Source organism: Vipera berus (assembly GCF_964194415.1).
Source record: "Vipera berus genome assembly, chromosome: 2".
Classification (NCBI taxonomy): Eukaryota; Metazoa; Chordata; class Lepidosauria; order Squamata; family Viperidae; genus Vipera; species Vipera berus.
The window spans coordinates 167110786-167129004 of NC_138203.1; the positions used below are offsets into that span (position 1 = coordinate 167110786).

At 44.5% G+C, this 18219-nt stretch overlaps 1 protein-coding gene across 1 annotated transcript in view; it reads right to left on the reverse strand.

Moving 5' to 3' along the window:
- CACNA1G (calcium voltage-gated channel subunit alpha1 G) overlaps window positions 1–18219 on the reverse strand; it is a gene marked incomplete at its 5' end in the record, with an annotated part of 457316 nt that overhangs the window by 237191 nt on the left and 201906 nt on the right. The window contains one exon of the mRNA XM_081320681.1: window positions 5618–5715. Within this exon, the coding sequence (XP_081176807.1) occupies window positions 5618–5715 (98 nt within the window). The remainder of the gene's footprint in view (window positions 1–5617; window positions 5716–18219) is intronic.

Below are 18219 nucleotides of genomic sequence, written 5' to 3' on the forward strand. Positions count from 1 at the left end.
GATGCCTGCATACATAACACCCCTCCCCCCTTAGAGAAGACCCACATAACAACAACATGCAACTACTATAACTATGAGTATATATATAAAAAAACAGTGGTGTCCTTGTGTGAGGGTCACTTGCACACATAGTCTGACAGGTAGGCTGGTGTCCTGTGTGGACGGGTGGATCGTCTGGGTGTGCTTGGCCCCTGGGCTTGGACCGTGGGTTCCTGAGGCCTTTGTGCAGGGCTGCAAGGAGCCGGCATCAGGAAGTCCTCCTCCTCTGGTCCCTGCCCTGTGACGTCCTCAGCTGGGTTGACCCCTCCTGGAGTGTGGTCCTCCTGTTGATCGTGTGCGTTGAGTTCAGGGGCGTGTGTGACGCGCTCAGGGGCGTGTGTGACGTGCTCAGGGACTCTTCCTCTGAGCTGATCGATGTGTCGCCTTATGCGGCTGTCCCCCTCCACCCCTACAATGTACGAAAGGGGTCCTGTTTTCCCGACCACTGTCCCCGGAACCCAAGGATGTCCAGCCCCATAGTTCCTTGCCCAGACCAGGTCCCCCAGGTTGAGGACCCTGTGTGTGGGTGATGATGGCAATGGTGATGGTAGTGATGCTGGTGGTGATGGTGATGATGGTGATGATGGTGATGTTGCCCTACCGGTTTCGGCTGCTACCCGGTCTGGGTGTAGGCGGTCCAGCTTGGTGATGAGGCGCCGTCCCCATCGCAGTTCTGCTGGGCTCTTGCCGGTAGCCACGCATGGTGTTGTGTGTTGGGCTAGTAAAAATTTGGCCAGTCTGTGGTGCCAGTCCCCGCTGATGATGCGCCGGAGTGCGTCTTTGGTCGTCCTTACCATCCGTTCGGCCTGCCCGTTGGTAGATGGATGGAAAGGCGCGGAGGTGGCGTGCCTAATCCAGTTCGCCTTCAAGAACACCTGGAAATCAGCAGCAGTAAACTGAGGCCCATTATCAGACACAATTACGTCGGGGAGGCCGTGTGTGGCAAAGAGAGCTCGGAGCACCTGGATTGTCCTCCCTGAGGTCATGTTGGGGACAGGGACTACCTCTAACCACTTGGAGTGACTGTCCACCACTACTAAAAATAGTTGACCCTGGAATGGCCCCGCATAGTCAATGTGAATGCGGGACCATGGCGTGTGTGTGGCCTCCCACCGGTGTACTGGTGCATGTGGCACTTCTGGCCTGGATCTCTGGCACGTATAACAGGCCTTGACCCGATCCTCAACCTCCTTGTCCAACCCGGGTCACCAGAGGTAGCTCCTAGCCAGTGCCTTCATCCTGACCACCCCCGGGTGCCCTTCGTGTAAGGAGTCCAATACCCTGGCGCGTAGTGCGGGTGGAATGATGACCCTGCTACCCCAAAGGAGGCACCCTTTGTGTGTGGAGATTTCATCGCGTCTAATGAAATAGGCCTGAAACTCTGGTCCCGGGGATTTGTCCTGCCACCCTGTGCAAACCCATGAGTGCACCCTGCCCATGATGTTGTCTGTGGCTGTGTGGCTGGCAATGTCCTTGGCAAGAACTGGGCACTCGGGTAGTTCCTGCAGGGCTAGGATCTGTGTGGCTGGTGCTGGGTCTGGGTCGTGTGTGTCTAAGGGGAGCCTACTTAGACCGTCTGCGTGGCCCATCTCCTTCCCTGGCTTGTGTACCAGCTTGCAATTGTATGCTGCAAGGAAGATGGACCACCGGAGCATCCTGGGGGACAGAATCTGGGGGGTTTGCCTGTCTGTGGTGAACAGGCCCAGGAGTGGTTTGTGGTCCGTGAAGACAGTGAACTCCCTGCCATATAAGTAATCATGGAATTTCTTGATTCCTGCCACGATTGCCAGGGCTTCTTTGTCTATTTGGGCGTAGTTTCTTTCTGCTCCAGACAGTGTCCTAGAATAGTATGCTATGGGGACTTGTGCCCCGTTGGGCTCAAGGTGGCTTAGGACAGCGCCCACACCATAAGGGGATGCATCGCAGGCGATACAAATGGGCTTGGACTCGATGAAATGGGTTACTGTGGACTTGTCCGACAGCAATGCCTTCAGGGCCTTGAAGCTCTGATCATGGGTGGCCGTCCAGGCCCATGTTGCCTGTTTGTCTAGCAGCCTGTGGAGCGGTTCAGCGATGGCTGCCTTGTGTGGGAGGAATGTATGGTAGAAATTCAGCAGACCCAGGAATGCCTGAAGCTCTGCTTTGTTCTTGGGTGTGGGTGCTAGTTTGATGGCCCTCACCTTGGATTCTGTGGGGTGGATTCCCCTGGCGTCTACTCTGAACCCCAAAAATTCTGTGGAAGGAACGCCTATGCTGCATTTTTCCTTTTTGAGTTTGAGGCCAGCTGTGCGCAGCCTTGCCAGCACTTCCCTAAGCCTCCCTGCCAGTTCCTCTGCTGATGCTCCTGCAATCAGGATGTCATCAAAATAGGGGCAGACTCCTGGAATGCCCTTGAGTGTCTTTTCCATAACCTCCTGGAAAATGCCGGGAGCAACGCTGACTCCAAACTGCAGCCTGTTCACCCGGAACGCCCCCCTATGGGTTACTATGGTTTGGATGTCAGCTGTTTCCCTAGTGACCGTGAGTTGCTGGTACGCCTGTGCAAGATCGAGCCTTGCAAAAATGGCGCCACCTTGGAGGGAAGCGAGAACGTGGCTGACCGCGGGAACCGGGTAAGCGTGCGGGTTTAGGGCACGGTTCACCGAGCACTTATAGTCGGCGCAGATCCTTATTTCCCCGTTGGATTTGAGGGGGGTCACGATGGGGGTTTCCCACTCCCCTCCATCTACAGGCTCTAAGATTCCCTGGGCCACCAACTTGTCTAGTTCGCACTCGATTTTGTGTTTGAGCGCAAACGGGACTCGCCGCGGCCGGACCCTAACGGGGGAGACGTTCGAGTTAAGCTTGAACGATATGGGGGCCCCGGTGTACTTGCCTAATGACCCGTCGAAGACATCGGCGAACTCCCGGCAAACGGCCTCAACGGCGTCCCCCTGGATCCGATGGATCCCGGATACTGAGATTCCCAGGGCCTCAAACCAGTCCAGCCCGACCAGGCTGGCTCTGCGGCCCTCTACCACTACAACGTCCAGGTGCCCTTCGCGACCCTTAAACCCCACTGAAATGGTGGCCTCCCCCTTCACCTTGACCGGCGAATTCTGAAAATCGGTCAGGGTTAATTTAGTAGGCCGGAATTTAATCCGTTGCTTGCTCCGGCTAATTATGTGGTTAAGGGTCTCGTCTGAAATAATCGAGACCGCTGATCCGGAGTCAAGCTCCATGCTGCAAGGGACACCTTGCAAACGGATTGTTAATCTAATTTTGGGTTTGAGCAGCCGGCGGCTACCCGTGTGGTTAATGGCCAGCCGGCTCTCGACATAGCCAATTTTTGTTTTGGTGGGGGCCCCAGTACCTTCGAACGGCGGTTCCTCCGGCTGCAGCTCGTGGATCTCCTCTCAGGGGCGGCGGCTACGGCAGACGGCGGCTATGTGGCCTGTTTTCTTGCAGGCCCGGCACGTGGCGGACCGGAACTTGCAGAGGCTGCGCATGTGGTTCCCACCACACCCTGCGCACCTCTGGGGAACGGCAGTGTTGCTGGGAGGCCTGGGCCTGTCTGGGCATCTGGCTCGCTGGTCGGGGGTCGACTTCGGCTGGAGGAGGTCGATGCTCAGGTCGTCCTCCTCTGTGGCCCCTTGCCGGTGGACGCTGGTTGCCTGGTTGCCGGGCCGGGTTCCCTGGCAGGCTTGGACGGCCCCGCAGGCCGCTTCGTGGGCTAGGATGGCGTCCTCGGCTTCCTGGAGAGAGACCTCCTCTCTTTCGAACAGGCGCTCCTGCAACCGCCTGTCGCGTAGGCCGCAAATCAGCCGGTCCCGTAGTCGCTCCTCCAAATTTGTGAACCTGCAAGCGACGGCAGCTTCCCGTAGGGCGGCGAGGAAGTCGGCGCCGGTCTCGTCGGGGCGCTGGTCCCTTTTCTCGAATTGTGACCGTGCGGCCACCTTGGAGCGCCGGGGCCTGAAATGTGCATTGAGCCTGGCCACGAGGTCTCGGTACGCGACGGTGTTGATGGCCTCCTGGGGGAACAGGTTCGCGGCGACTTCCAGCAGCGCTGGTCCCCCAAGGCAGAGCAGGGCGGCCGCCTTTGCACCGTCCTCCGATATCTGATTGAACCGCATGTACAGTTCAACGTGAGCCAGGTAATGGGTCCAGGTTTCGGGGCGGCGGGTTTCGAATTCGCGGGGTTGTCCGGCTCTAGCCATGGCGGCAGTTGGTCGTGGATGTGGCGCTTGGCGTTGCCGGCTCGGCTGGCGGTCGTGGGGGGAAGAAGGAAAAATGCCTTTCCCTTCAGCTCGCGGAGCGTTTCCCCAGTGACTTCAGCTCTTGGTCAGCAGCAATCCCATCCTCGTCGCCACTATTGTGTAGTGGGTCCGACGCAAGAGAGACGCCAGCCGGTGTGTGAGTTCAGCTCTTTATTGGAAGGGGAAGTGAACTGAGGAATGAGGGCTACCTGGTCTCCTTATATACCTGGCCAGGTAAGCTAACAGCCAATGGGGTTGGCCCTAGGTTTCCCGCCGAAACTGTCCAGGTCAACGCCCCCTGATGGCTGTTGCTATGCAGATGCCTGCATACATAACATAGCTGAAGATAAAAAAACCAAGTACTCCAGAAAAATAACTGGTTCTGAAATGGATAGAATCTAATGCCCAACAATCTGTGATATTGGATGGACGTATTGTCCTAAAGGCAACAGGACTTCCTTGTTTTTCTTTGAAAATGATTTGCTTCTCATCCAAGAAACTTCTTCAGCTCTGACTGGATGATGGGGAATGGAAGGATCCAGTCAGAGCTGAAGAAGCTTCTTGGGTGAGAAGTGAAATGTCCTCAAAGAAAAAAAAGAAAGTCCAATTGCCTTGTGAAAAAGCACCTTTTGGACCACCATGACCTGGATGATTGAGAATCTCCATAGACAGACTTACTGCCTTAAATCAAGGAGCATCTGGCAACTCAAGGAAGAGGATTTGTTTATCATCCTCTGCAAGTGACTTAGTGCTAGTGGAAGAAAGCAGCCTTCCATAACTACCGTATATCCACACATGTCCCCATACCAACGTTGTGTCTAATAACTTATCCATCCTTTTCCATCACAAACCACTAATGTCTCCAAATCAAGGGAATGAATGGTAAGAATTAAACAAGCTGCATAATTGATTCACATGAGACATTAACTGAAAAACACTTCAGAAAGAGAAGCAAAACATGAGAAAGGCAAACATTTTTGGAAACAAAATATGAACACTTCTTTGCATGTTTGATCATAGTAACACAAACCACTCAGAGTCATTTAGATAATGAGATGGGGAGTGCATAAATCCGATCAATAAATAAATCCCTCATTTGCTGAGGGATTTCTGTCAAATGGAAAGACAATTCATCAAAAGGGAACAAACTGGACTGTTCATTCATAATGGTCTGGCAAATACCCCGATCATTGAGGTGCTGAAGAGACAGAAAGGGGAGCATGTTCAGTGCAATTTTGGAAAATATGTCATAGCTCCAATTTATTCTTTTGATTCCTCATTATCAGAAATGATGAACTATTAACAAAGGGAGGGGGAGAAGGGAGAAAAGAAATTCAACTTACTGGGAACTCTATTAATGGCTCTCAAAGGCCGGAGTACCCTGACTGTCCGAACAGCTGAGAAACTGACATTCTGCAAGTCCAGAGAGTATTCCAGCATGCTGCAAAATAAGTATATATACAAATATGTTATATGTATATGTCATAAGTAGAATAAACATTTCAGAATTCTGCAGGAAAAAAACCAGATGAAGCATCTAAACCAAATATACATACATGGTGATTTTTTAAAAACGAAAACAAAAACCCACTATTGGATTTCTCCCTATCAAAGAATATTCCTAGAGGAATTTATTAATGAGTCATTTGTACACCAGATTTAAGTTTGTGAATCAAAGCTATTTTGTAAAGTGTTCTCTCATCTTTATTTTGGTTATATTTTAGGCAATAAGTGAAGTTTCCCAAAGTTTATTGTACTTTTCAGAATGGAGAATTTTTTTTTTAATCCCATTTATATCCCGCCCTTCTCCAAAGACTCAGGGCGGCTTACAATCTAAGCACAAATCAATGTGCTTAGCAATTTGTCCACATAGCATAAAAACAATATAAACTAACTAAAGCTTTCAAATTTGGATTTTGTTTTCAACATATGGGACCTATTCAAAAGTGATCCAAGTATAGGATCTACATAACCAAGTCTCCATTTTTGGCCTATCTTGGAGCAAGGCAAATTCGTAGAAATATGAATTATCCCATGGAACCAGTGGTGGGATTCAGCCAGTTCGCACCGCTTCGGCAGAACCGGTAGCTAATTTTTTGTTGCCCGGGCCCAGAATGGACTTCCGGAAGCAGCATCCACACAGAGAACTGGTTGTTCACATATTTGAATCCCACCACTGCATAGCACCATGTTTACATAACTGCAATTTGCTGTCAGTCTGCAGACTCCTCTTAAAGCAATAATTTGGGGGAATTCTCTCATTACTCAGTTTGTGTTCATCTGCACTGCTATTCAAAATTCCACTGTCCAAACCATTTAGTTTCTTTCTTTGCTTCAGATCCTTTTCCTGGCTTCTCATTCCCTTCTCCATCTGGTGTTCTGTCTTCTCTACAAAGTGATTCACAGTTTCCCAACTTTTAGCTTTTTGTTTGTGCTTATTGCTTCTTCTTTTCTTTTTTTTTTTAATTCCTTTCTTTCCACAAAACAAAAATCTCTGCTCAACTCAACACTCCTTTCATTTTTCCCCCCCTGGTTCCAGGAAATACCCCTCCTGGATGTGTAGGAGATGCTCTTTCTCTTCCTTTCCTCAAATGGAATGGGACAACTTGCCATGCCAACTCACTGGGGCCAACTCGCCATAGCCAAGTTGCTGCAGTCACCACACTACAGCCAATTTGCCACGGGAGAACATGTCACAGAACAATTCAAAAAATACAACAGTAAAATTAAATTTCAACAGAACCATGGCCAATTATAAAAAAGTAAATTCAGGAATACAAGAGTTACAATAATTTTGATGAAAAAGTGGTCACCAATAATAAAAGTAACTAAATGCAATTATTAATAAAGCTTTGAATTGTCCCACAGCAAATTGGCTGTAGCGAGTTGTCCCACTGGGATTTGTGGCAAGTTGGCTGTGGCAAGTTGGCTGTGGCGAGTTGACCTAAACCAGGGGTAGGCAACCTTGGCTCTTTTATGACTCGTGGACTTCAACTCCCAGAATTCCTGAGCCAGCATGGGAGTTGAAGTCCACGAGTCATAAAAGAGCCAAGGTTGCCTACCCCTGACCTAAACCTTCCTCAAATCCATTTTCATGGTCCCTCAAAGCATGTATCTAATAGTTCACTCTACAGCCCATAGGCTTCATTTGCCTCCATTCTTTCCTCCCCTCCTCTCACTCCTGTGATTATAGGGCCCACTCTCTGTCTTAAAAGGCTGTACTAAAGCTATAAAGCTCCAAGTGTTCTGATAATACAGAATAAAATAGCAACAATATAATTTACATTTTGCAATTGCTCTGAGAGTTCCAGGTATTCCACAGGGAGGTCTTTCCAAATTTTGTCAAAAATTCATCTAAAAACATGAATTTCATGGCTGAGTGTGGACTTACACCTGGATCTTCACAGTAACAATCTAGCACTTCAATCATTTTCCAGGTTCCATTATTCTTTTTCAAGTCTCTTGGAAAGCTAAGAACTGAGAACCAAGAACTTCTGCAGCACCATGAAGAGAATCCGAACTCAAAGAAAGAAGATACTTAGGGAGACTATTCCTTCCTTTCTCCTCTTTGAATTCAGCAGCCACCTGCCTGCCTACATTGGCAACAAGCATTCAGGGTTCTATAATAACTAGGATAAGCTATGATTACATTTTAGTTGAAAAAGCTGTACCGATGTAATTGCTAGTATTTTTTTCCTAGTGCTCCAGTAAGGAAAATGGTTTATGAAATAACTTAAAAATCACAGGCGCACTTGCACAGTATTTTAGATATGATGGTGTTTATTTTTTCTTACTGCTACAGAAGTGAAAAAATAATTTATGGTGCAGCCTTGAGGAGCAGCTAAACACTTTCACCTCACAGTTCTGGAAGATGTCACAACTTTATCTGCTTTCATAACATAATCTCCATGTCACATCATTGAAATGTACGGTATTCAAAAATGCTATGTAATTTACCATGTCTCCTTTGCTCAAGCACAGCTCCTGCTATTTGGGAAGCACATTTTAAAAGTTATTTAAAGATAGAGCTGTGCAATTAAATTTAATAGCAGTTCTGAATCATAGCAATGAGAAATGGACCTCATCACCAGGGACTGCCCTGAGACGGTCTGATGGTCTCCCAACACTTCCAGCTAACAGAGCCAGCTAACAAGTTGATGGAAACTGCAGCCTTCTAATATCTGAAACACTGAAGCTGTATTTTTCTTACATAGACTGTTCCCAAATCCTGCTTTAAAAATTCAGCCAACAATGTATGTGCTATTAAAGAGTACAGCTACGAATACAGTACAACTAGGGCAGAGCTACTAGATTAAAGCTACCAAAGCCTAGGGCAAAATTATCTGCAAAAGTTTCAGGTTTAATCTCCAGTTTCTCCAAGTAGAGTTGATAAGGGCTCCTGAAGAGCTGCTGCAAGTCAGTGCTGAATTAGACAAATTCAATAGCATAACTTGAAATAATGCAGCCTCCTATATTCCTCCTTTTCTGTAACAACACAGTAAGCTCATCAATGGGCTCATCTATGGCCCATTAATATGTATTATATCACCAAGCACATAACAGTGCTTGATGAGGAACAGCAATATAATATGGAATGATAAAAGAAAATTCATGACATGGCAAACATTATATTATAATATCAAAGGAGGAGAACCATGTTAGTCTATCATAGCCCCAAATCACGAGAGTTTAGTAGCACCTTTTCTAAATAACAAATGTTATTAAAAGGCATATCTTTTGGTCAGTACAGCTTATTTCATCAAGTGCAGTGGAGTGGCTAAATGAATTTAAATTGGGATAGGAGAAATGGAAGGGCAGGAAGACTGGGGGGTTATGCAGGTGTAATTTACACACGACAGAGATTACATATACCCTCGAGGTATTTTGCCACTTTGGGATCTGCAACTGAGTGTCTTGCAAAGTTGAGATGCTGCCTGTTTTGAGTCCTTACGTCAAGCTGTTCATTCTTTTACACAAAATTTGACCTATTTGTCCTTGGTAGAAGGAAAATTACCGATAGAATATGACACATATTTTATTGAAGGAATAGCATGTCAAGGTGGCTCTCATCTTGAGTGTGAAGCTGTTGGGGCCTGGGATAGCATTGTTGGTGTAAATCTGGGGGCAAACTAAACATTCAGGTGGTCAGAGAGCAGATTCCTGTGTTTATTTATTTTTTTATTTTAATTCCATTTATATCCCGCCCTTCTCCGAAGACTCAGGGCGGCTTACAAGCTTAGCAGTGTTAGCATCATTTTACTCTTGTTGCTTGTAAGACTGCTTCAAGTACATCACTATCAGATTAGGGGGATGGAGGCTAAAACATATAAGGAACAGTTGCTGGAATTGGGCATGTCTAGTTTAATTAAGAGAAGGACGAGAGGTCACATGATAGCAGTGTTCCAATATCTCAGAGGCTGCCATAAAGAAGAGGGAGTCAAGCTATTTTCCAAAGCGCCTGAAGGTAGGACAAGAAGCAACAGATGGAAACTAATCAAGGAGAGAAGCAACCTAGAACTAAGGAGAAACTTCCTGACAGTTAGAACAATTAACCAGTGGAACAACCTGCCTCCAGAAGCGGTAAATGCTCCAACACTGGAAGTTTTTAAGAAGAGACTGGACAGCCATTTGTCTGAAATGGTATAGGGTTTCCTGCCTGAGCAGGGGGTTGGAGTAGATGACCTCCAAGGGCTCTTCCAACTTTATTATTGATCATTGCACAGTCAGCCAGATGTTCAGACTGGATTTGGCATTTTTGTCAACCTATCGAGTCCTTACCAAGGACCAGGGATAGGCAGATGTGGATGTTTGATGGTACTATAGATATTGTCGCAGGATGGAAGCAGTTCCTAGTAAGGCCGCCTTTTGCAATTGACTAATAGCGAATTTGTCAATACCAATGGTGTTCAAGTGGTGCTCCAGTTGTTTTGGGATTGCACCCAAGGCACCTATTACTATTGGTACTACCCTTGCTTGCCTTTGCCACAGTCTTTCTATTTCTATTTGTAGGCCTTTGTATTTTGTTATCTTCTCCAGTTCTTTCTCGTCTATTCTGCTGTCTCCAGGCACTGCCACGTCCACTATCCAGACTTCTTTGTCTTTCTTATTGACAATTGTTAAGTCCAGGGTGTTATGTTGCAGATGCTTGTCTGTTTGAATTCTGAAGACCCAGAGCAGTTTAACTTTATCATTTTCTATGATTTTCTCTTGTGATCCCACCAGTTCTTGCTTACAGGCAAATGATATTTTTTGCAGATCTTCCAATGCACCATTGTTGCTACTTTGTATGCCGCTGCTTGTAGTCAGTCTGTGTGATCTTCTTGCAGCAGCTTACCAGGTGGTCCACTGTTTCTTTAGCTTCTTTGCATAGGCAGCACTTAATGTCTGTTGCCGTATTCTCAATTTTGACTTTGTATGCATTTGTCCTTAAGGCTTGGTCTTCTGCAGCCAGAATTAGTCCCTCAGTCTCTTTCTTCAACTTTCCTGCTCTTAGCCATTTCCTGGTCTTGTTATTATCTGCTTTCCCAGCTATTTTTTTAATGTACTGGCCATGTAGTGCTTTGTCTTCCCATGCCTCTATTCTGTTCTTCATTTGGTCTTTCCTGTAGGCCAGTTTGGTCTCTCCAGTACTCAGCAAGCCTTCCTGATATACTAATTTCAGTGCATCTTCATCGTTGTCCTTCAGATATTCTTCCAAAGCCATTTTTTCTTCTTCAACCATCTGATGTACTTGCAGCATTCCACATCCACCTATTTGCCTTGGTAGATAAGAGTCTGTCAATGTCACTGCATGGATGAAGGGTATTATTATTATTATTATTATTATTATTATTATTATTATTATTATTATTATTATTATTATTATTATTATTATTATTGTCATCATCATTATCATAATTGAGAAAGAGCTTATGGAGCTCACACATCAAATGTTTACAGACTGTCTCTGAAGGTCTCCTCAAACCCAATGGATTTTATCAAATTGCAGTTGTTCGTGAATAAGGTATTTATATTTGCAATTGTTTTGTTTTGCATACAACCAGTTTCTCCACAAGTCCCTTGTCCTCTGCCTTCCCTCTGCCCCCCCCATCCCAATTTAAAGCCTGCATCAGCCTAGCCCAAGGGTAGGCAACCTTGGCTCTTTTATAACTTGTGGACTTCATCTCCCAGAATTCCTGAGCCAACATAGCTCAGCATGGAAACCTCTCCCTTCCCCTCAGCATGGCTGGCTCAGGAATTCTGGGAGTTGAAGTCCACAAGTCATAAAAGAGCCAAGGTTGCCTACCCCTGGCCTAGCCACTCCAAGCATCTGACGAAGTGAGCTGCAGCTCACGAAAGCTGAAACTTTTTAATAAAATGTGTTAGTCAGAAAAACTGCTACCATACTCCTTCTGAGACTTTGCTTACTATAGCACATAATCTTTGAGGGAGGGAAGGGAACCACTCTTCCCTCCACCCCTCCATCCTGCTTCTAATAGAAGCCAGAATGGCAAATGCAGGAAGTTTTCAACAAGTAAAAGCAACCCATGAGCCACAGACTCCTTTCTCAGAGACTCCAAAAGAAGATGTAAAGGCTGAGACGAAGAAGATGAGGTTGATGTGCCTTTGAGTTAGCATCGACTCCTAGGGGCTGCCTGGACTAATATCTGCAGGTCCCGTCCCCCCACAACACACTCTTTTGGCAAGATTTTGGAAGAGCCAGCTTGGTGCAATGATTAAGGCATCAAGCTAGAAACCTGGAAAGTGCTGAGTTCTATTTCCCTCTTAGGCACAAAGCCAACTGGGTGACCTTGGGTCATTCCCTCCCTCTCAATCCCGGAAAGGAGGCAATGGCAACCACTTTCAAAATCTTGCCAAGAAAACTGTTAAAGCATTACTAAAAAGTGGCACACAAAGGCAAATTAGAACAGTTCACTTTGTGCTGACTGCAAGCTACTCAGGGCATGTGAATAATGACTGCCTTAAGGAGAAGGAAGAAAGATGAGAATCCAGAAGAGGGCTTGATACCTACACTGGTGAAAAAGTTGCCGCTATTCTGTAATCCTGTAACCCCCAAATCTTCCTGCAGTTGCCTCTGGCAATTGGGAAAGCTGTCCTCCTCCCCCCCCCAAAAAAAAGAGGGGGAACACATCTCTATAAGGTAGGGATGAGGAAACCATGGCCCTTTCATGACTGGCTCAGGAATTCTGGGAGCTGAAGTCCACAAGTCAAAAAAGGGTCATGTTTCCCCGCCCCTTCTATAATGAGACTGAAAGGATTTGAAAAGACAGTGGCATCAGGGAACGTTTGAAAAACTCTACTTGCAATCCCCCTTCTTGATTATTCAAATAGCTATTAACTTTTTTTTTTACATGCATTTTTCAGAATGAGATGGATCAAGGTGACAAAAGTGAAAAGGACTAATGGCCCTTTGACAAATATTTCACCTCTCTGCTAGCTGGAATTCCCGTGACCATGGTGTTGTGCCCCCCAACCCCATCCTGCCGCCCAAGACAGTGTAGTTACTCTACATTGATGAAAATGGAAGAGGCTATTACTGGGTATACATGGACTTGTTTTGTGTGAATTAGCCACAAGATGGCTCCCTGAAGCTGAAGTATCATGTATGCCCTGGTAGGGTGAAAGCGATCAAATGGGGAAAAAATTGGATTAGAATCTAAGCCTAGCCCTGATTTATTCCTACAAAGGGGGTTGGATGCAGGCCCACAGACCTCCTTTTCTATTGTTGTGGTGGTGGGGGGGGGATGCTTGGAAAAGACCAGTTTAAACCATTATGAACATAAGGCTGGAGCTTTATGTATGGATTAGAAATGAGATACATTCCTTTGGGCAGCAGGCTCTCAGCAATTTAATTTCTAATGCTAGGAAGAAAAATATATATTTACTTTCTGGTGTATGTTTTGGCCACCCTGTCTAGAAAGGTCTTTGCTACAACCTAGTGCTTCTAGAGAGCACAGTCAAATGCACTGAATTGTGAATAAGATTTACCAAACCCAAGAGGTTTAGTTCCAAGTACAGATAGCTTATCAGTATCTGTTTTATATCCAGCCTGTCCAGCTCAATGGTTTCTATACTGACTGGCAGAGCCTGTCCAGGGGCTCAGACAAGACTGTTTTCCAGCTCAATCCTGAATCCAGGAGAATCTTCCGCACCTATGCTAGGCTGTGATGTGCCCTTCCAGAATTAAGATGAGCTTCAGATTTTCCAATTTAGTTCCTCTATAAACAACCTTTATATATACTCGGAATCAACGTTGCATTGAACAATCCTCTATAAACCAACTTAAGGTTTCATATTAGAACATTTTGTTTTGGACACTGTATATTTTAAAACTAATTATATACATCTCCAAAGACAAATGAAATTCCATAATCTCCTACTGCTTCACCTCAGTGTTCTAGTGAACAATAGCCATGAGATAAAATGAAACCATGACTCTACTGTTATTCAGGCACACATCCTTAGACGTTAGAAGCACAGGGTGGGATTGAAAGGCAGAAATCAAGGGAAATCAATCTTTGCACAATTGCTCCTTTTCCTGAAGCATCCAGTATTAACCAGAGTTTTACTGATGCTTCTAATATTAACTAGCATTAAGGTCGAGAGTCATGTGGATTGCTGACTGATAATTCACAGATAAATGAGCAGACACCACAAAATCACTTGTCACAATAGCTCCATATTAAGAATCAGAATGGATAAAGCGAACAGATTGGTATGCTTCAATTACATTTGGGCTCAAAATCATCTGGGAAACTGAGTTACAATGGTTGCACATACAGAAAAGTATATACAGCTTTCAAGTTTGCTTGTTTATTCACTTTTTTTCTCTATCTCAGTTGTTGCACATCTCATCAGACAGTTGGCTGGCTCAAACTCATTAGTTTGTACTGAAAAACAGAGTTCCACATCAGAAAAATGAATGCACTTATGCGACTTATAGCCATTGTTTTAAAATATATTTACCGGTAATCAATGTATTGACCATCTGTGCAGACTTCAGTGTGCACATGTGTCATCTCTCCTGCTGCATTGGTTATTGACTTGCTTCCAGGTACTAGTTGCTAGTTGTCACCTTTAAAACCCTTCATGGCATGGGACCAGGTTATCTGAGGGACCATCTCTTGCTGATAACATCTACCTGACCCACGAGAGTGGGGAGGCAAGGGATGTTGTGGGTCCCATCCCTTAAAGAGGTATATCTTCTGGGACCCAGAAGAAGGGCCTTCGCTATAGAGGCTCCCTCCCTCTGAAACATCATCCCTCCAGAAAATAGACTGGTCCTTACTCTGATGCTCTTTTGCAAGGCCATAAAGGCATGGTTTTGCCATCGGGCCTGGGGAACCCAGAGTGAGATGGAGCCCATTAAATGGTTGATTTGAGTCAACCATTTGTGTTGTTGTTAAGGAGGGGTGGGGGTTTAGCATTATTTTTTATTATTTTTATTGTTTCTACATTGTGCTTTTATTATCTGTAAGCCGCCTATAGTTGCTGTGAGCGAGTAGGTGGCTATATAAATTATCTAAAATAAGTAAATCAATAAAATAAATAAATCTCAATTGCCAAAGCAACAAAAAAAATTGATTAAAAACAAATCCAAAAAAAAAATACCCTGATCTAACAGTAAGAAAGAAATTAGCTAAACACGCTCTTATGTACATTCCAGTCCTATTACTGGATAAGCCTTGATCACCATGGTGGATTACCTTCATAAGGCCAGAAGAGATGTGAGTTTGGAACCCTTACTTGAACTCTCAGCAACTTTTAATACTGTTGGTCGTGGCTTCCTTTGAACTGGTTTTGAACTTAATTTGGTATTGGAAACATCATTATATGATTCCACTCTTATCTGTAAAGTAGACTCTAGAGAATAGCATTAGGTTAGTTCCCTGGCAATTTTGCACAACTCAATGCACCGTCTTCTCTACAATGCTGTTTAAAATCTGCTGGGTGTATTATGGAATTTAGAAAGAACTTTAATCAGTGCAAAAAGTCCTCGGGTTATGACAGCAATTAGATTATGACCACTAAGCAGTGTGGTCTTAAAGCATGACATCAAACAACTGCATAACTTACTGATGGCAATCTCAGAGGTCTTTGTTGCCAACATTAAGTGAGGCTCACAAGGACCTCATGTGATTGAAACTTGTAACTTCTTGCAAGCTTCCAACAAGCAAAGTCTATGAACACAGATCATGAATGTGTTTTATGAAAATCACTCAGGCAGATTGGCCTCCCACCTCCAATTCACATGGCAATAAAAGAGGGATAAGGGGAAGTACACTGATACTTGCAAGACTCTATTACTATAGTTATCCTAAGAAAAGGAGTTTTATATCTACATAATGTCTGTTCTTAGTATGGCTTGCCTTACAGGGCTGACACAATTATCAGCTTTGACTGATACTGTATGTTAACTAAATTCATTCCTGGGCAGGAATACCTCTGCTACACAATGATTCATTTAAATATTGTTCTACAAAACCCTAAACAAATTAAAATTATTCCAAGTATATTAGCCTCCCAACACCAATATCCTTTAGGAAATGTCCTGTTCCATCTTTTAGTCTCAAAGATCTCATACCTATCCTGCCCATCTCATTTCCTCTCCAGGGCCCATCACTAATGTCCTGTAAGTGTTATTTTAAAGTCTTTAAAGTTATTTTAAAGTTTAGACTGAACTTTCCCTGGGTATTAACTCCCCTTAATAGCCATCTTTTAAAAGGACTGCTTTTAATTGTTTTTCATTGGACTTGCAAACCATGGTGAGATTCTTTCCCATAAGAAATGGTATAAAAATAAATACATGGAATTTGTCACAAAATGAAAAAGTCCAAAGCCCATAGAAAGTGCAGATATTTGTACCACATGGGGTTGGTTTTTTTGAAAGGCTACACCTGATAAGTTTATGACATTATTGGGATTCATCAAAATGTTGCCTCCCAATGTTTAACACTGCAGACAGGCATTTCATCAGAATGTATCACAACTCTATCAAAATTAAGATGAACCTTTCTTTCCTTAATTCTGGGTATCCTATGACAAGCATATTTGTCCTAAATATCTCAGCTTCTTACGTTTTGAAATGCTTCAGTTATATTACTCTTTCGATGACAAAGTATGCTGCCAAATCCCTGGTTAAACTTCAATGACATTTTCAATATTACTTTTCAAGAATGCCCAATGAAATAATGACCTATAATTACATGAGTCATTAAAACACCTCATTTCTATATCCAGCCCTGTTCTAGGCAGAGCTGCTGTTTTAGAAAGATGTGATAACATGCTAATGTTCCTTTTCAACTTCAATAAGCCCAATTGTTAAGCAGAGGGACACATGGTAGAAAAATACTTTGGGGCAGAGTGTTAATACTTGCATCATATAATCAGAGTAAAACATGAAGTTCCTCAAAATGTAGCTGGGCAAAATGTAAAGGTAAGGCCTTGTCTAGGAGATTTGTGTAGAAGGAACCAGATGGCCTCAATAAGGATAAACAGAACATCATAATAGTCAGGCTGCCCTAAACCTAAGCTAGTCCAGTGCTGCTAGAGCAGAGGTCCCCAACCTTTTGGGCACCAGGGACCGGTTCCGTGTAGATTTTTTGTTCCATGGACTGGAGAGTGCATGGTTTTGTGTGCTGCCTGCATCCCGCAGATGGGACTTTGCTTGTTTGTGCAGACCAGTTGCTGGCATGCTGCGGCTCAGTACAGGTCCATGTACCGGGCATTGGGGACCCCTGTGCTAGAGGCCATTGTTAAAGCAATTTACTACCCCATTGAACATTCTTGTTTCAAAACAATAGATAGATAATGAGAGAGAGAGAGAGAGAGAGAGAGAGAGAGAGAGAGAGAGAGAGAGAGAGAGAGAGACAGACATTACATTTTTTCCAATAACTTTCAGCTCTCTCTGTAGAAAGTAAAGCTATATAAGGTAATGAATGAAAAAGGGACATATATTCCTCAGCAATGAAACTTCAATGAAAGTTGATGATCTTGGGGAGGAGGAGAGGGAAAAAGAATATTTAATTTCATATTGAAAATGTTAATCTTTGCTAGCTGGATGTCCCAAAAGGAATAGGGCAGTTTACAACAAATGCTGACATGGCTGTTATCCCGAATTTCTGGTTAAATTCCAAAGTAGTGGGACCTTTAAAAGAGAAAGACTACCCATGTGCTCAAAAGCATGAAGAATTATTACTTATTGTTATGTAACTAGCATAGCATTGCTTAGGGCAATATTATACAAGATTAATTAGCATTAAAATTTCCGAACAATCTGAAGAGGCTCTGCTTCTCCCAGCATGTTCCTCATGCTCCTGTATTGAAGTAGCCCTATCTCTCAAAGATTCGGCATGGTCCTTTCAAAACCCCATCTAAAGCACATCAGCATAGTAGAAATGTCTTCTCTGCAGGCACACACATGCTTCAAAAGTCACGACCATTATGACCCACCAAGCAGCAAGTTCTGAGAGCAAATCTGTTAAATACTCCATCAATATTTCATCATATATGTAATTTCAGACAGCCTGCCCTTCCATAATATCTGCCTGAGGCAAGCAACCATTTTAGAATTAGAGCCAGCAGGGTGGTTAAAGTGCTGGATTAGCAGCAGGGAGAACGAAGTTCGGCCTACTTTCAGTCATAGAAGTTTACAGATTGACTTTGGGCCACTCACATTCTCTTAGACCAACAACCCCCATGGGGTTTATTATGGGGGAAAAATACTGATAGGGGATAGTGGTATCTGCGTTGTCTTGAGTTGCTAGAGGAAAAAATGGGGATAAATCTAATGAATGAATAAATATTTGGAATGTTGGGGGATGTCTACCAGGTCCAAAAATGATCTGCCACAGTGAGGCATAGCCCATCACAAAAACCATATGGACCACCCTGAAACCACCTCCATTTGTCCCTCTGGCATTACAGGATCTTCTCTACCACCTCC